We start from the raw sequence: 17537 nt of genomic DNA, 5'->3' as shown, positions 1-17537 counted from the left end.
GGTGCCTGACCCCAGCATTTGATGCCAAAGGGGGATCATCCCTCCTGAGCAGGCTCCTGCTGGGATCTCCCATGGACATGCAGTGACATACAAGAGTGAAAAATTAGTTACCATGAAAAAATTCCTCCTGTGAGGGTGGTGAGTCACTGGCACAGGTTGTTCTGGGAAGTTGTGGATGAGGCTCTGAGCAACCTGGTCGTGTTGAAGGTGTCCCTGCTCACAGCAAGGGGGTTGGAACTAGATGATCTTCAAGGTACCTTTCCAACCCAAACCATTTTATGATTCTGTGAATTTGGGGACCCCATTCTTACCAAGGATGCCCCTCCCCGTGCATCACCTGTCTGGGAGTGTGAGCTGCTCTCATTATCTTCTCCTCTGTCAGCTCCCAGAAGCTGCCCTACAGTGCATGACTGTGCGTTCTCCACAGCGAGCTCCTCACAGCGCCCAGCACAGGGCGGGGAGTTCCTCTGTCGATTAATTAATCACTTCATTAATTAAAACCACACTTCGCCGTTGTGAGTGTGCCTCGGCTGCCGGGAGGCGCGCTGTGACCTCCTGGCCGCCAGGAGACGCTGCCGCCCCGCGCCGCTCCCCGCGGTGCCGCTCTAGCGCGGCGGCGCCACACGCGGCGCTTCCGGGAGCGACGGGCGCCGGGAGCCGCAGGTGGGACGGGGTGGGAGCGGGGTCCGGGGGCTCAGAAAGGGGCTGGGAGAGGCTGGGGGGCCGGGAGGGGAGTCTGGGGCGCGGGGGACACAAGGGTGGCGCGGGTGTGAGGTGGCGGACCGGGAGTCGGGGTGCAGAGGAGGGACTGGGGGTGTGTGAGGGGGAATGGGGGTGTCGGGAGGGGGATGCGGGAAGCGGGGAAGGGCTGGGGGTGCCGAGAGGGCACTGGCAGTCGGGAAGGAGCCGGACTCGGCTCCCGTTCAGGAGGGGAAACGAGGAAGTGCGTGGGGCAGTTGTCGGACACCGAATGGGACCAAGTAAAGTCACGGCAGGCTGATGGGGTTACTGCGGGGCGGGCGGGTGTGGGAGGTGTTGGGCCAGGGGTGGGTGCTGGCAGGGAGGGAGTGGTGCCTGCCCAGGTGGAGCCGCTGGGCGCTGAGCCTGCCTGTCCTTCCCTCTAGGATGCAGCGGTGGCCAGTGGTGCTTTTCCTGGCCTGGGTTTGCTTTCTCTTTTTTGCTGGTATCGGGCTCTTCATGAGCGGCTTCCTGCTCACCCGGATCGAGCTTGCCAGCAGCAGTTCCTGCTCAGACCCACTCGTGCCTCCACTTTGGGAGAGGCAGAGCCTCCCTCCAGGCTCCTGCTGGGCTCCCCAGCGCTTTTCGAAGGCCGTGCTCGTCATCATCGACGCTCTCCATTTTGAGTTCGCCCGCTTTGACCCCGCCAAGGCCAGCCCGCTGCCCTACGAGAACAAGCTGGGTGTCCTGCACCAGCTGGCCACCTCCCAGCCCCGCCATGCCCGGCTCTACCGCTTCCGAGCCGACCCCCCCACGGCCACCATGCAGCGCATCAAGGGCCTCACCACCGGCTCGCTGCCCACCTTCATCGACGTGGGCAGCAACTTTGCCTCCTACGCCATCCAGGAGGACAACCTGCTGGCACAGCTGGTGCAGAACGGTGAGTTCCTGGCCTTGAGCTCGGGCAGGGGAGTTTCAGGCTGGATATAAAAAAACATTTGTCACAGGCACAGGGATAGGTTGCCCAGGGAGATGGTGGAGTCACCATCCCTGGAAGTGCTGAAGAGGCTTCAGGATCTCATGCTGGGTAGTGTGGTTTAGGGTTTATAGTGGTGGGTGGATGGTTCTGAAGGTCTCTTTCAGCCTTGATGATTCTGTGACTGGGGAAGAGATGATGATTCTGAACCTGGAGAAGAGAAGGTTGTATTGCAGCCTCATGGCAGCCTTCCAGTAGTTGAAGATGAATTCTTTGTCAGGAACTGTAGTGATAGAATGAAGAACAATGGGTACAAATTGACAGAGAAGTTTAAGTTAGATATTAAGAAGTAATTCTTTACTGTGAGGATGGTGAGACACTGGAAGAGGATCCCCAGGAAGCTTGTGGATGGCCCATCCCTGACAAGAGTTCAAGGCCACGCTGAATAAAGCCTTGAACAACCTGATGTTGTGGGAAGTGTCCCTGCCCATGGGCGGGGGCTTGGAACTGGATGATCTTTCAGGTCCTTTCCAACCTCTTAACATTCTCTGATTCTGTGACTTTGTGTGGGCTGGGCAGCAGCCCACTGGGATAGGGCACGTGCAAACCTCTGCTCAGTTTAACCTATATTCCAAACCTCGATTACTTTCTCCCTGGGAAGGGCATTCCTTACAACAGATTCCCCCACTGTGAGCTGATTCTTTCTCCCTGCCTAATGACAGTTACCTAAGGCAGGGTTGTCATGCAGGCAGGGCGTCACCAACTTGCTTTGGGAGTGAGAAGTAGCTGTGACCATGACTTTACCTTCATCATCTTCAAAGATGACGAGAAAGCAGGTGGAAGTGGCTGCACTGCTGGTGTTTGTCCCAAGGTCACCCCCAGGAATGCCTGTAGGATTGCCAAGGTTGTGTTGTGTGAGGCACGTGACAGGGAGGAGCCAGGTGTGCCAGGTGGTGCCAGGTGCGCTGTGGGGGTGTCCCTCAGGCAGCCAGCCTGCCTGGACAGCTGCCTGCAGCCATGAGGCAGCAACCTCATCCCATTTTATTGTGGTTTGGTGCTGCTGGGGGGTGCTTATGGTGGTAAAGGGCTTGCTATGTTGGTATAATGGAAGAGGACAGGCCACAGTGGTTTGTTACATGGAGAGATTTCCTCCCAAGGCTCAAAGTGGGCTAAGGCAACATGACTTTGTGTGAGCAAGGTGGGCAAATGCAGTGAATCATCTGAGGCAAAATGATGATCACAGTACATCCTGTGGCAGAGTAGCAGTCTCAGAGAAAAAGGTTCCTTGCTCCCAGGCTGAAGAGGCTCTGTGGAAACAGCTGGCTGATTGCAGGCAGGGCGAGGAGAGCAATCACAGAGGGAAGCATCAGTGCTTTTGCTTCTCTTTTCCGTGTCTGGAACACCATCACCATTGTGTTTAAAAGCCAGAGCTCAGGACTCACATCTTGTACTCCATCACCTGCTGCCTTGCATTTTGCAGTGGGGTCACAGGCCTCGGGTGAGGCTTTGTCTGCTGCACCCCGTGCACCCCCCTGTGTTGTGGTGGCCCAGGAGTCTTCCTGCAGGGGTGACGTGTCAGGTCAGCAATAAGTCCTGAGGTTATGCAGTGGCTTTGGTGTGGGGGGCACTCATGGACTTACAGATACTCGTGGGTTGGTCCCTCCCTGTATTCAAAGTCTTTTTTTAGTGAAAATTTTAGTTTTGAGCATGGAGAGGAGCCATTGCTCCAGGCTCTTTGCATTGTTGTGGTAACAGCACGACCCAGGAGGTCTCCATCTCACATTGGTTTCTTTCTCTCTGGCTCAGGAAGGAGAGTGGTTTTCATGGGTGATGACACGTGGGAAGGACTCTTCCCAAAGAAGTTCTTCCGTTCATATTTCTTCCCTTCTTTTAATGTGAAGGATCTTCACACTGTGGATGATGGGATCATGCAGCATCTCTATCCAACTGGTAAGTAGCTCTTTCACCAGGGCATGGATAAACCTTGCCTAATGTGTAGTCCTACTGCAAATTTGAGGTAGGGCTGGAGGATTTTTTCTGTTACAAAGGAGCACTGGGCAGTTATATGCTGCTGCCTTAGGATTACAGTGCTCTAGCTGGATTTCCACAGATAAGCCAGTTCTTGGAGCCCACAGACCATTTCTGCAGATACCTTTCCTCTGTCTGGGACAGAATTCAGCTTTTTGGGATGAGGTTAGACTTCTGCATCTGTCTTACAAAATACACTGGTGGGATGGAGACAGAGGAGCACCTTACCTTTGACACATGGCTGCCTGGGCAGGCATACAATGCTCTGGGGGAAACACAAGTTAGGAGCCTGAGACACAGCACTGCTCTCAGCAGAGCATTGGTGCTTTTTGTCATGGGAGGAAGATGAAGCATGAAATAGGTGATTTCCACCTCCCAGAGGTCCTGGGACCAAGGGACATGCTCTTTCATTTTTCTGTGTCTGAATATAAGCAAATCAGGGGTGCAGTGGCCTTTCACAGGCAAGTCTGTGTGCCTTGTGTGAGAGCTACAGGTCATCATTTAACTTCAAATATGTTGGTTTTTAACTTCAAATATGTGTCAAGGCCCTAAAGCAGAGGGGAGAGGCCCGGGTAACTTTCTAACTAGGGACTGTGTTGGTGTGTCATGCCCATGTCCTGCGATGCAGAGGGGCACATTGATGGGTTCTCCTAAAATCTCCAGGGAAGGATGGGAGTTCTGGGTTCTCCTTTTTCTGAGCATGCCTTTGTTTCAGCTTAGTCATAAGGTGAGTTCAAGATGACCTGGGTGACATTGTACTGTTCCCCTCCTGAGGGATGGGGAGAAAAAAACCAGAGATCCTGGCATGTTTTCCAGGCTTTGAGGTCCCTGTGCCATTGCACCCAGGAATCTCTGGCCAAGAGTATGCCTGACTTAAAACCTGCATCCATTTCCTCAAGAGCTGGCAGTGACAGTGGCAGGAGGCGAAGAAACAGCAATATCCAGAGGCAACCAGGAAATTCTGGCAGGAGGATCCAGGCTTAGAATTCCAGGCTGGTGCTTGATAAGTTTGATTTTGTTCTGCAGTGGACAGTGGAGAATGGGATGTGCTGATTGCTCACTTCCTTGGCGTGGACCACTGTGGGCACAAACACGGACCCGACCACCCCGAGATGGCGAAGAAGCTCACCCAGATGAACGAGATGCTCAGGTGATCAGCGCGGCACTGAGGGGTTGCTAACTGGCCTCTTCCTTCAGCCAGGCTGGTGAGATCTTCCCAGGGAATTGACAGATGCAGAGGGCAGCAGGGCCTGCTACTGAGCCTGTTAATGTGGAAAACAGCTTTGGCCAGCAGCAGCTGGAACGCCAGCCCTGGACAGTATTGCTTGCATAGATGAGTGTTGGGAGGTTTGGTTTCATAAGTAAGGCTGCCCTCAGGTCTTGCTTCTCTACCAAACCATGAGATGATAGTGCAGCTGGAGTGTAACGGAGCCTCTCTCTTTCCATCTTTAACATGGATATTGTCCCACTGAGGTCTGGCTAATGTTTGAGAAGCAGGTGGAGGACCCTGGCTAGGGAATGAGTGCTGCATTTATCACACAGAACCATGAGCTGCACCTTTGAGACAGAGGGCAGAATGGGATACAGAAATTTCAGTCATGCAGGTGTGTCTCAGCCCAAAATGCTGCAGCTTTTGATTCTTAGGGCTGATTTTAAGTTTTGCTGCTAGAAGGAGTTGGGAACTTTCCCTGCTGTATCTGAGAGCGCAGCATATACTGTGTCATAGCTACTGCATCCTTCAGGGACTAATCCCTGCTTTTTTCCTTTGAAGTGGGAGATATTTCACGTAACATGATACATGACCCAAATAGAAGCAGCCTAAAATTTCATTTTTGTCAGGAGCCTTTTTTCTGAATTGTATTTTGTCACTTCCCTGAAGGCACTTTTGCTGGGGATCCAAGCAAGATTGGTCCACTCTGTCTTAGGGCTCTGAATTTTCAGTTTGGCTTTAAAGCAACAATTTAAAACACCCTGGACCCTGGCTTGTTATAGTTCTGCATCGGCATTTAGTTTTGCTCATATCCTTTTGTGAGCTTCACCTCTGGGGTGCAGGCAGGCTTGCTGGAGAGATATCCTCTTCCACCTAGGCTAGTGGGGCCCTTGCCCAGGGAGGAGTTGACCTTCCTTATCTTGGTGGCAGGTCCTTGGTGGATCACCTGGGGAATGACACTCTTCTTCTGGTGGCTGGGGACCACGGCATGACAGAAACTGGAGACCATGGTGGCGACAGTGAGAAGGAAGTCAATGCAGCGCTGTTTGTATACAGCAGGACGCCCCTGTTTGGCAGTGGCCCTCCAGAGGTGAGGAGCTATCTCTCTCTTAGCTATCCCTGCCTGAGTTGGTGCCTGAAAACTGCATCCTGGACTACAGAGAGTAACAGTTTGACTGGGATTTTTTAGACTGAGGGGGATGGGGAGTCTGTCTTAGAATCATGGAATAAGCTGAATTGGAAAGCACACATCAGGATCATCAAGTCTAACTCCTGGCCATGTACAGGACACCCCTAGGGGTCATGCCATGTTCCTAAGAGCATTGTCCAAGCACATCCTGAACTCTGTTGGGCTTGGTGCTGTGACCACTTCCCTGGGGAGCCTGTTGCAGTGCGCAGCCATGCTCTGGTGAAGAACCTTTTCTTATTATCCAACCTAAATCTCTCCTGACGCAACTTCAGGCCATTCCCTCAGGTTCTGTCACTGGTTACCACAGATAAGAGATCAGTGCCTGACCCGCTTCTTCCCCTTGTTAAAATGTTGAAGACCACCAGGTCTCCCCTCAGTCTCCTCTTCTCCCGGCTGAACAGACCAAATAACTTCAGCCACTCCTCACACGGCTTCCCCTCTAGACTTCATCAGCCTCCTGGCTGTCATTTAGATGCTTCCTAATAGCTTAACATCTTCCTTATATTCTGGTGTCTAAAACTGTCCCCAGCACTTGAGGCCGCCCCAGAGCACAGCAGAGCAGAACAGTCCCCTCCCTTGCCGAGCTGTTGATGCTGTGCCTGATGCCCCACAGGACAGGGTTGGCTCTCCTGGCTGCCAGGGCCCTGTCCATCAACCAGGACCTCCAGGTCTCTTTCCATGGTGCTGTTTTCCAACCTTTTTGCCTTGAGTGAGAGGAGTGAGAGGTCTGTCACCTTGTCTCTAGAGAACAGTGGAAGGGCTGACACAGCGTACAGAGGACTGAAGTGTTTGTAATGCATGTTCAGGTCACTACAGCTGTGGAGGGTGCTTGTGTGGGGCCAGGTGAGCTGTTGGACAGCCAGTGTCTTCCCCATCAACGTGCAGCTCCCAACGTGCTTCTCACCAGAGGACCCTTGGGGAGAGTAGAGCTTAGCCTCTGCCTGGATTCACCTTTGAACAGGGATGTCTTCCCCACTGTCCTCTCAAATGAGTGAAAAGCTGCATTGCTGTGTTCTCTCTGAATTTCTGATTCCTCCCCTGTCTCTCTAGGAGCCTGAAACCATTCCCCAAGTGAACCTGGTGCCCACTGTGGCCCTGCTGCTGGGTGTGCCCATCCCCTACAGTAATATTGGGGAGGTGATGGCCGAGTTGTTCGCTGGGGACACTGACGCTGTGTCTGCAGCCTTGCAGCAGCTCTCAGTCTATCACATCAATGCCAAGCAGGTATGGCTGTGGTAAGCCTCCCATTGAACTAGAGGGGAGAAGGAATGGGTTTTTAAGCACAAACCTCTTCTGTTTGGTGAAGGTGAGATGGTGACGTGCTGTTATCTTCATGGGGAACTTACTTTGAAGCTTTACATCCTTACAGTGTTTGCTCCAGTAAAAGACAGCCCCATTTTCCCTAAAGAGAAGTGAGGGCCTGTTTAGTGCTGTGGTATGGAAAATACTGTCTGGGAAGGTGGAGGGTGGCTGGACCCAGATGGTCAGAAGTGGATTAAGTAATAGGGGATGCTGGTTCCTCAAGTCTGAAGATGACCAGAGGCAAGTGTTGTGATTGGAGATTTGAAAGTAAAAGTGGAGATTTTGATGCTGCTTCAGTTTTGAAGGAGAAACAGTGTTAACAAAAAAACTATTCTAGATTAGTGGAAGAAGGAAAACAGTAATGAAAGACCAAATAAAAACATAACCATGTAACAGTTAATACTAAAGTAGGATACTGAAGGACCAATTCACACAAAGCACAACAAAATACAGAACCCCAGGAGCAGACTGACAAAATTTGAATGAGTGTCTCTACATCAGGTATAAAAGAAGCCCAGGCAGTGGGGCAGGCTAAGTGAGAGCCTCTGTGGATGGTGTGAGGGCCATCTCTTGTGGCTCTGGTCATGCTACAGAGCCAGCTTTGTCACAGGCATTGCAAGGCATGCATCTCAGCTAAGCGCCAGTCTGCCTTTGAGGGACTCTGGATTGCTGGGAGCACAGGAATAATTCCTCCAGTGCCCAACCAGCTCCTTGGAGTGCCAGTTGGGCACCGCCGGTGCAAGCCAGTGAGGAGCTGGAGAGAATGGTTGCTGATGGGAAGGCAGAAATACTCAGCTCTGTAATTATAGAGCAGCAGAGTGCTCTGACATTTAAAGATCATACTGTATGTTAGTGTCCATTATTCACTGAGGATATCAATCATCATTTGTTAGGAATTAGCATTATCAAGTTGTGCCTGTTTAAATATTTGCAATCCTTGTTTGAGGAGGTTTCTGACTTGATAACAGTGGTGTTGAAGAAGCCGTGGCATTCCAGGGAGGCCTTTGAGAGAGCCAGTGCTTGTGTGTGCCATCCATGGGCAGGGGCAGACTGATTCTGACTGTGCTCTAAGGCAAATAGAAGGTGTGTGAAGTTACAGGTGCAATTCAGGACTGGAGAGATCTAAGCAGATGGATGTGTGTGCAGGTTCTCTGCCCTGCTAATGTCCCTGTAACACTTACTATGACTTTGGGATCGTGGCTGCCTCTGTTCATGTCATCTTGAAGTAGAAAGGAAAAAGAATGAGTTTTTCTTAAACTATGGTACAGTGTATTAATGTGCTATTATTGAAGAAAGGGAAACAGTTTGGTTTCATCCACTGTAAGTTTTTTAATGTGATGTTTTTCCTCAGACAAAACTGTAAAACTCAACATGGGGTGCAGATTAACAAGTCATTAATACTAATGACTTGGCTTTCTGCGGGACTTTCTTCTCCTTATTGCTGCCAAAGGCTCCATAAATGCCCTTATGGGGCTCTGCACAGCATTAGCAGAGGTGTTGCTGCAGGAGTCATCATGGCTGTCTCTAAGGATGCATCTCTTGAGAGGAATGTCAGTTTGGCAGAGAGATTGAGTTTCCTGATGGTGACATCCCTGGGTGATATGGCTGGGGACAAGTCTGCCCTGGCAGAGTTTGGTAAACTGGGGTTGTTTCCATTATGAAGGGGCAGCATGAAGCAGTGAATCCCATTCCCTCTTTTCCCTGCTGTCTGATCCTGTGTCTTTTCTCCTGTAGGTGGATCGCTTCCTTCAGTCTTACTCGCTTGTGGCTCAGGACCTGCCAGCAGAGCAGCTCCAGCACCTGCAGGAGCTCTTCTCCAGTGCTGTGGAGGAGCACACACAGCTCCTGACCCAGGTGCAGGGGACAACAGTGCCTCCGGAGCTCAAGCCAAGGCTGGGAAGCCTCATCGGTCGCTTCCAGCGCTACTTGCGGGAGGCACGGGCTGTGTGCACCCAGTCCTGGGCCCGCTTCCACCCCCTGCGTATGGTGGGGGGCTGCATCCTTATTGCTTCCTCTTGCTTGCTCTGCTACATGGCCTCAGAGCTGGCTGCGTCCTCACAATCTCTCTGTCGCAGCTGCCTCCTGTACCCGCTCTTCTGGGGCCCTGTGGGGGCTGCTCTGCTGTGGCTGGTCCATGTTTTCACCCAGGAGGGGCTGGATCTGCTCCTGGTGTCATCATGGGCAGCCGCTGCTTCTCAGCTGGGTTTTTTCTGGCACTGGTGGGGCCAGCATCTCAAGAGAGCCCGTTTGACAGGCAGTCAGCCACCCTTGGCCAGTGGTGGCCTGAGGCAGAGGCTGCGGGCATGGCTGGGGCTGGCCTTCCCCATGGGCATTCTGTTCTTCCGCTGTGGAGCTATGTTCTCCGACAGCTTTGTTGTGGCCGAGGCACGGGTGGCCCCGTTCCTGCTGGCCTCGCTGGTGATGTTGCTAGTAGGGAAGCTCCACTGGGATGGTCACCTGACTGTGCCAGAAGGTCCCAAGCAGCAGCTCCTTGGCGTTTCTTCTTACCGGAGAGAGATCTGGTACCTGCTGTGCCTCGTGGCCATGCTCCTGGTCTGCGTGCGCCTCTCCAGTTTCTTCCACCAGTGCCGTGAAGAAATTCCTCAGTGCCGGCCCTCTGTTTTCCTCTCCCCACTTGCCAGCCTGAGAAACACACGGGCCAAGAACCTCTTCTACCTCCTGTGCGTGGCCTTGCTGGCTGGGCTGGTGTATGCAGTGCAGAGCTGGCTAAGGCACTACGGCAACCTCAACAGCTCGGACCCCCTTGTGCTCTTCGTGCGCTGGGGTTTCCCACTGGTGGTCCTTTGCATTGCCTGCTACTGGGCCGTTGCCTCCAGTGCTGATGACTCTCTTGGCAAGCTGCAGGAGCTGGTGCAGGTTGCAGTTGTTGTCTTTCCCAGGGTTGTCTATGGACTAGCATCCATGGGACTGCTGCTCCTGGTGTGCAATCCCATGACGGTGTTTGCAAAGGACACACGGGAGTCAGCAGGATCCATCGTCACTCCCTACCTGGGGGTCCCTGGCTCCGAAGTCGACTTTCTCCACGTCATCCCTCAGATCTACAAGAGGATGCAGGAGTCTCAGAAGAGCCGGCTGGAGCGGGGCAGCTGCAGGGCCACTGTTGCAGCATACGGGCTGGGCAGCGTGTACTCAGCAGCCCTGGTCATAGCCCTCACCCTGCTGGGCTTCCTCTTGATGCTTCTGCACAGCGAGCGGCTGAGCTTTGCCTTCCTGCTCCTCTTTGTGGAGGCCTTTGTGCTGCTGCACATCCACACGTGTGCCAGAGGCCTTGCCGGAGATGCTGGTGAGTCTGGGCTCAGTAGAGCAACCACTGGATGTGTTACCTGGGCCTAGCCTGCAGTGACCTTGCCTTAATTCCAGTGGGAGAAGCAGGATCTAGTTTCTAGTCTTGGGAAAGAATGGTGCACTGATCCTCAGGATACTCTTAGCTTTTTCAGAGCTGCTTAAATCCTCTGGTAGAAGAAAGCTGCATGCAGCAGGGTTGTGGACATGGGAGGAGTCTCTTCTTCCCAGGGTGTGAACAGTGTCACCTAACTCCACTGGTGCTGGCAGAGTCCAGTATCAAGGCTACTGGCACCAGCAGAGGGAATGCTGGCCCCTTGCTGTATCTGTGAGGGGAGCTGGACTGTTTCCTGTCTCTTAAAAGAGAAAGGGAAAGGGAAGCTGGGAAGAAAGGTCACTAGCCTTTTTTTGACCATGGATATGTCTTGTTCCTTGATGCTGATATCCCCACCCCCTGCCTCTGTTTTTGTCTTTTATTCTCTCAGAGCTGTTTTCAGTGCCGTGGTATGCAGTGATCTCCTGGCTCCTTGCTGCTTCACAGTTCTTCTATTCCACAGGCCATCAGCCTATCTTCCCAGCCATCCACTGGAATGCAGCCTTTGTTGGCTTCCACCTTGACCACAGCATGAATCTTCTGCCTGCTGTCCTGGTGGGAGCCAACACCTTTGCCTCCCATATCCTCTTTGCAGGTAAATCAATTTCTTCCTGGGCTATGGAGCCTGAGCAGACATAGCTCACTGCAGTGCCTTGCCTGGGGCTCTGCAGGTTGAGCACGAGGCAATAAAGGCTCCAGCACCAGCTGAGCAACAGCATCCTCGCTGTTCCCCTTGTGGGGCCACAGCAGCCTGGCCTGGAGCTAGGTACGTGCTTCCTGCAAATCCAGGGCAGGATGGCAGAGCCTGGACTGCTCCTCGCCTCCTGGGCTCTGATGACTTCATGTGCCTTTGTCCTTGAGGTAGTTGGCTGCCCGCTGCTCCTGCTGTGGCCCTTTGTGTGTGAGATGTCCCGCTCACAGAGGAAGAAGCCCAAGAAGGAGTGCCGGGAGGAGCTGCAGGAGGTGGAGGAGCACATGATGGAAATGAGGCTGCGGGAGTCTCCAGAGAAGTTCTCCACTGCTCTGCTGCGGCTGGGATTGAAGTACCTCTTTGTCCTTGGGGCACAGGTACGGGCAGAGGCAGGATGGCTGTGGGAAAGGTTCTTCAGGAGGAAATTGGTGTGTTGTGATAACAGCAGGGCACTCTGATGAGAGAAAGGGGTCAGCCAGGACACAGACAGGCTCTGGGGTGGAGTGTCTGGTTGCAGGTGGAAGAGCAGGTCCCTTCTCAGCCATGCCATTTGCTCTGTGCTTTGGGAAGGGCTCCAGCATGGAAGCTGCCATTAGGATGCTGTTCATACCCATATGCCCAGAGTGGTAATGTCTGCACAAGAGCTGCAGGGTTGTAGTCCTACTCCCCATCTTCCTCAGCATTCCTATCTCACACCAGCTCTGCTTTTCATATGTGCTGCGATGATACAGGAAGCTAAACACCAGAAATTTTAATCCTGTGAAAGAAGTGAATAGTTTTCTGGGATTTATCTTTTCAAATCATTCTCCTGTGTTGTCAGACCAGAGACAGTGCAAGGGAAAGGGCAAACCCTGCAGCAGAGAGCAGCAGTTCCCCTCTCAGTGAAATAGTAGATCAGGTTTAGCCACAGTGTGAGCCCTCCCCTGTGCTGCATCAGCCTGGGCCCACAAGGGCCTTCATGTAGGCCAAGCTGCTTGTATTTCCTGTCTTGAGGACATCATGGAAGGGAATCCTCTTTAGGATGCTTATTCCTGATGTGTGCTGTGCCAGCCTCTCAGGCATGTGCAGTTTAGTACCACCTTCAGATGTGAACCTAGTGCCCAGGAGGTCTCTCCAGAGTCACCTGTAACTTGTTTTTCATGATCTTCCCCACAGCTTCTGGCCTGTGTTTGTGCAGCTATGATCCTCAGGAGACACCTCATGGTTTGGAAGGTCTTTGCCCCAAAGTAAGTCCCAGAAGTTGCTCTGATGCTGGATTAAGGCTCATGTCCCTGACACCTTGACTAGAATTCACAGACAGTAATTTTGGAAGAGACCCTGTAATTGATCTGCTGACTCATTGCCTAGTACTGGTTGTAGGAATATCCCTAACTAACTCCTGCTCAAAATTCAGAAGCTAGACTTGAGCTAGAGCCTAGAAGTTTCTCTTCATCTGAATTTCCAAGGACACACAGAGCCCACCTGGGAGCTGAGAATGTTGTAGTCAGAGAGTCAAAGGTAAGGATACCAGACCAGAAGCAATAAACCCAGAAATGCTGAACCAGCAAACCTTTGATCTAGTTGGTGTGAAGGGTGGCCTCAGCCTCTGAAGGATTCACAATCCCACCTGAGTCAACAGGTCCTGAGCGGCCTCTAAATCAGTTGAGTGCTTGGCTTACAGGTTTCAGGCAGCAGCTGCTGGAGAGTGAATGTAATTCAGGTTTTAGGATGCGGGATGCTACCAGCCTCTCATTGTCAGCAAAATCAGTCAGCTGGAGGGTAGCAGCCTGTCTCTGTAGTCATGCTGGCTGTTGTATCCTTAACTGCATCTGTTGTGCCTGCAGGTTCCTCTTTGAGTCGCTGGGCTTTGTGGTGAGCAGCATCTGCCTCTTGCTGGGGATCTCCCTGGTGATGCGTGTGGACTGTGCCGTCAGCACCTGGTTCAGCCAGCTGCGGCTGAGGTAGCCTTGCAGGCGTGGGGAGCCTGACCTGCTCGTCGGCCCAGGCTGAGCTTGTCTCCTTGCCTCCCTCGGGCTGGGAGGATACACGAGCCGCCAGCAAACGAGTGCCTGCCGACAGCAGTCAGGGATTATGCCCAGCTCCCTGCTGCTCTGCTGTACAAAAGGACTGGAGCCATCTGTTCCTGGCTCATGGGGATGGTGTTTCTCAGCAGGGGAGGTCAGAGCTCTCGCTGGGCCTTTGTTGGCAGCAGGAGGACTCTGCTGCAAGAGCCCAAGAAGCAAGAGTCCTGAAGTGCTCCTCTGGAGAAACACCAAGGGGGGGTCTTGCTGGTACTTTCCTGACACCTGCCACAATGTGCAGCTGGTAGGTTTCAGTGGCCAGTAAGGTTTCACCTTGACTGTGCAAAGACTCACGGGATGGAGCCAGCTGAGGAGGGGAGAGGAGGTTGGAAGGGGAGAGAATGTCCCACAGCCACCACTTGTTTTCACGTGCTCGGTTTTCACGCTGGAATCACACTGCACATGGTTCCAGGCAGATGGTTCCTGGAGCCTCGGTGGCAGCTACTGCTCTGACAAGTCAGTCAGTTGCTCTCTAGTGAGGCCTCTCTTGCCATACACTCAATCCCACTTTCCTGGTTCCCCCCAGCCCTGTGAAGTGCAGTGGGGAGCACTTTGGGCTGCCTTGTACAGCAGGCTTAGCTTGGGCCAGTGGTTGCAGGGACAGCTGTATGCATGGCCAAGAAATTTCTCCACTTCTGTTCTCAACCTGTCAGGGTCCCTGTGGGCTGGGTGGTAGCAGCCAAGGCTCTTGATCTCTTCCTGGCTGTGTGCTGCTGGATGCTGGCCGTTTACTGTGAACAGTTAAGATGCAGGAGGATGTAGTGACAGAATATGGGCTCACACCCATGCTGGGCCTGGCCAGCAGCAAAGGGGAACCTGGAGTAGCTGTCCCAGCTGCAGGAGTAGCCTTGGTGTGAGCTCCAGAGCCTGAGAACAGCTCCCTGAAAGCCTGGAGCAGGCACCAATTCTTTTGGGAAGTGGTTTAATTTACTGGTGTCTGTGTGTGTGTGCTGCGTGCTGTGGACCAGATGCAATCACATCCATGATCCCATGTTTGGGGTTTGTCTCCCTCTTGGCCTTGGCATTCTCTGTGAGACTTCATGTCACAAGTGAGCTATGCCCAACATGCCCTTGACTGCTCACGGTCAGGAGGCATGGTGTTTCTTTCTTTATGGGCACAGGTTGGGGATGGTTACCATGGTGCCTCGCCACATCCCAACTCAATTCCTCCTGCAGTTTCCATTGGAACTGGGATTCCTTACTGCCCTGAACCACTGGGTGGCATTACTTGGTGCTATGAAACCTTTTGTCTCTTTCCTCTCTGGAAAGAGACAAGGACTGCTTGCCTGGGATTTCTGCAATGATATTTGCCCGATCCCATTAATTTTTAACTCATGCACCATGACTGCCCCTGTTTGAGTTCCTTACTGCAGACTGTTAGCATAACTCCAGGCTCTTCTTCTCCTCTGCCCTGCAGAGTCCCAGGGAAAATCCCTCTCATGATTTCATTTCTTGCCATTTTTCCCAAGTGCCCAGTTGCTGTGGCTCTTGAGCACAGGTGGAATTTTGTATTTCACCCCTGCAAAACGCCTGCTCAGTTGTTCAGATGCAATTCCAGGAAGGCTTAAACTGTTCTTATATTAGGTTTCCATTGCCTGGCCTGCTCCTGATCTGCTGGCTGTGCTCTGCTACCTCAGCCTCTCACGTCCTCTGCTCTGTGGTCCTGCTCAATTTCACCTGTCACAAGCAGGGACTGGTTTGTAGCTGGCATCACACCCTGGCCTGCTTCACTGCCTGGATGCACAACACCAGTGCTAGCACAAGGAAAGGGTAGTGGCAAACAGTGAGGGAAGCTGAAAGCTACAGGAATGCATCAGCCCACAATTAAAATGGGCTTAGGCAGTCACACCCTTAAAAATAGGTTATTTGCTGAAATCTGACTCCCTGGTGGCCATATGCTTCTGAAGGAACAAGGGGTGCATCAATATGGGGAGGAGGAAGGGGGTGGAGGTAGCAGTTACCCAGTAAATTTTCATTTAATATGAGGTTAATCTGGATAGCACACGTTGCTAAACCTCAAGGCTGGCGCTCAAATTGGTCTTGTTGTAACCTCATACCCCGGTCAGGAGTTTTCTGCCTGCCTGTATTTGTGCTGGCAGAAGTCCCTGTGGCCACTGATAGTGTAGGACTGGCCCCTGATGTCCCCACAGCTGCCACCCAGGCCCCTTGGCTTCCATCTCTGGGACTTGTTTCTCTTTTCACTGGTCACTCCAGTGCAGCTGGGCCTTCCCATGCCCACTGTTCATGGTTGGAGCACTCACATGGGGCTTGGGAATCCTCTCCTCACCTCTCCGTGCCAGCCCTCTGCCATGTGTGGGATTCTGGTCCCAGGAGGCCAGGGAGAGCAGAGGGAACAGCAGAGCTGTAGCATCATCAAAGGACACACTTATCTCATCAGAGACTAAACATAACTTGCAGTGGAAGAGCTGCAAGTGCATCCTTGTCACTGCAGAGATGCCATGGAGTGCTGGCTGCTCGGACACGACAGACTGGCTGCTACACCAAAGATTTCAGATTCACGAAGATGAGTTTTCCAAGGGCCAGAGACACTCTTGCTTCTTTTCATGGACTCTTTCAGTCTTTGTCAGCCTTCCTCAGCTGCCCTCGAGCTGATTGTTTGGCTGCCATTCTTCTGAGCATGCTGGGGATTACAGAGTTAATGCCAGTCTAGAGCCTGGCGACCTTGGAAGCAGATCATGCTGCTGATGCTAGAGCAGACAGGGCTGTGTTTGCTGATTTAAAACTCCAGGAGGGGGTTGTCCAAACCAAGGCTTTTTGGGAAATCTGGAGTGCTGGGGAGGAGGTTTTGCCCCACATCCCTCCAAAGAGGTTGTTGTAGGGCCCCACTTGGCTCTCCTAGATGAGTTATTCCAGGCAGTTTATTTCTGGTCCCTGTGTCCCTGGGCTGAGTGTTACAAGGGACAGGGTGCTCAGCTGAGCGGTTTTCATCCTGCACTCCACAATCTTTCTGCACTGTGGGCTTTGCAAGTGCTGTGCATGTGTTTCTTGGCAAGGGAGAGCCATTGGGAAACTTCCCTGGCTCAGGCCCATGGTGTGTCCCATGGTCCTGGCACAGAACAAAAATTCAATTATGTCTCTTTTTTGCTGCCTAGAAAATAGTGACCAAAAGCTGCGGCCACTGTGAAGAGTTGTGAGTGTCGGGAGCACCCGCAGCTCTGGTCTGTGGGGCTAACACAGATCCCAAGGGATGGCACTGTTTTGGGGAGCCCAGGGCTCGTTCCAGCTCTGTTCCCACAGCCATTCCTCTGTCCCATCTCTCTCTGGTTTCCCCTCAACTCTTCAGGCTGCTTTTTTATGCCAAGGCACAGTCCCAGTCTCGGTGTGCATGTCCCCCCTTCCCCTCAGGAAGCAGCAGTCCCAGTGTGTGGAGCAGAGCTGGGGAGCCCTGCTTTCTCCTCTGAACCCTGGCTCAGTGCACCACGTGGCTTGGAGCAAGATTGTTGTTTTATTTTTTATTAACCTCTTCGTACCTCAGTCCCTCATTTGGGGAAAAAAAAAAAAAGGGGATGGACCCAGTTGTGGAAAGCAACCTGGGAGCTCTGCATGCAGCGTGGTGCTACACTTTCCTGGGTATCTACATATCTGGCTGTCAATGCTTTCATTCGCATCCAGCAGCTACACCTGGAGGGTGGAAGCCATGCTCAAGTCTCTGCTGGGAAGCAGAGCCTTTTTCTTTTCAAAAAAACCCTCCAAAACAGGCAAGTTGGCTGTGCTCGTTCACCTGGCGCCCTGGGTACGGCATGACTGACCCCGTGAGGCAGCCAGGAAGGGGTCGCTCCGGTGTTAAATTGCATAATTAATTAATCGGGAGTAGGGGGGAGGTATGATTTGCTGTCCAAGGGTGGCACGGGGCTCCGGGCAGCTGTGAAAATGATGTCTGCAAATAAAACGGTGAGAGCCGAGGAGAGCTGTGTTGTCTCATTCTTTGATTCTCCTTCCCGACCCATCTGGGGTCTTCTTCATCTATAATTTCCTTCTTGGGGGG

At 52.7% G+C, this 17537-nt stretch overlaps 1 protein-coding gene across 7 annotated transcripts; it reads left to right on the top strand.

Moving 5' to 3' along the window:
* Nucleotides 1–128: 128 nt before the first annotated feature.
* PIGO (phosphatidylinositol glycan anchor biosynthesis class O) lies at nt 129–17454 on the top strand. Of its 7 annotated transcripts, none has more exons than XM_038123879.1 (12): nt 129–663; nt 1125–1618; nt 3461–3604; nt 4709–4832; nt 5823–5982; nt 7132–7305; nt 9118–9237; nt 10441–10687; nt 11172–11375; nt 11646–11848; nt 12627–12697; nt 13295–17454. In XM_038123879.1, the coding sequence occupies exons 2-12, from the start codon at nt 1126–1128 to the stop codon at nt 13413–13415; spliced, it is 2061 nt and encodes a 686-aa protein (XP_037979807.1). In that variant the 5' UTR covers nt 129–663; nt 1125; the 3' UTR covers nt 13416–17454. The 7 variants fall into 7 exon arrangements, 5 of the variants coding, with proteins under 5 accessions (XP_037979807.1, XP_037979808.1, XP_037979804.1 ...); XM_038123880.1 differs by having other exon boundaries at nt 9118–10687; nt 13295–13411; nt 13621–17454; XM_038123876.1 differs by having other exon boundaries at nt 9118–10687; nt 11244–11375.
* The last annotated feature ends 83 nt before the right edge of the window (nt 17455–17537 follow it).

This window comes from Motacilla alba, chromosome Z (assembly GCF_015832195.1).
Source record: "Motacilla alba alba isolate MOTALB_02 chromosome Z, Motacilla_alba_V1.0_pri, whole genome shotgun sequence".
In the NCBI taxonomy this organism is placed as follows: Eukaryota; Metazoa; Chordata; class Aves; order Passeriformes; family Motacillidae; genus Motacilla; species Motacilla alba.
Note: the sequence above shows the minus strand (reverse complement) of the source record. Positions and strands in the feature narration are given on the sequence as shown.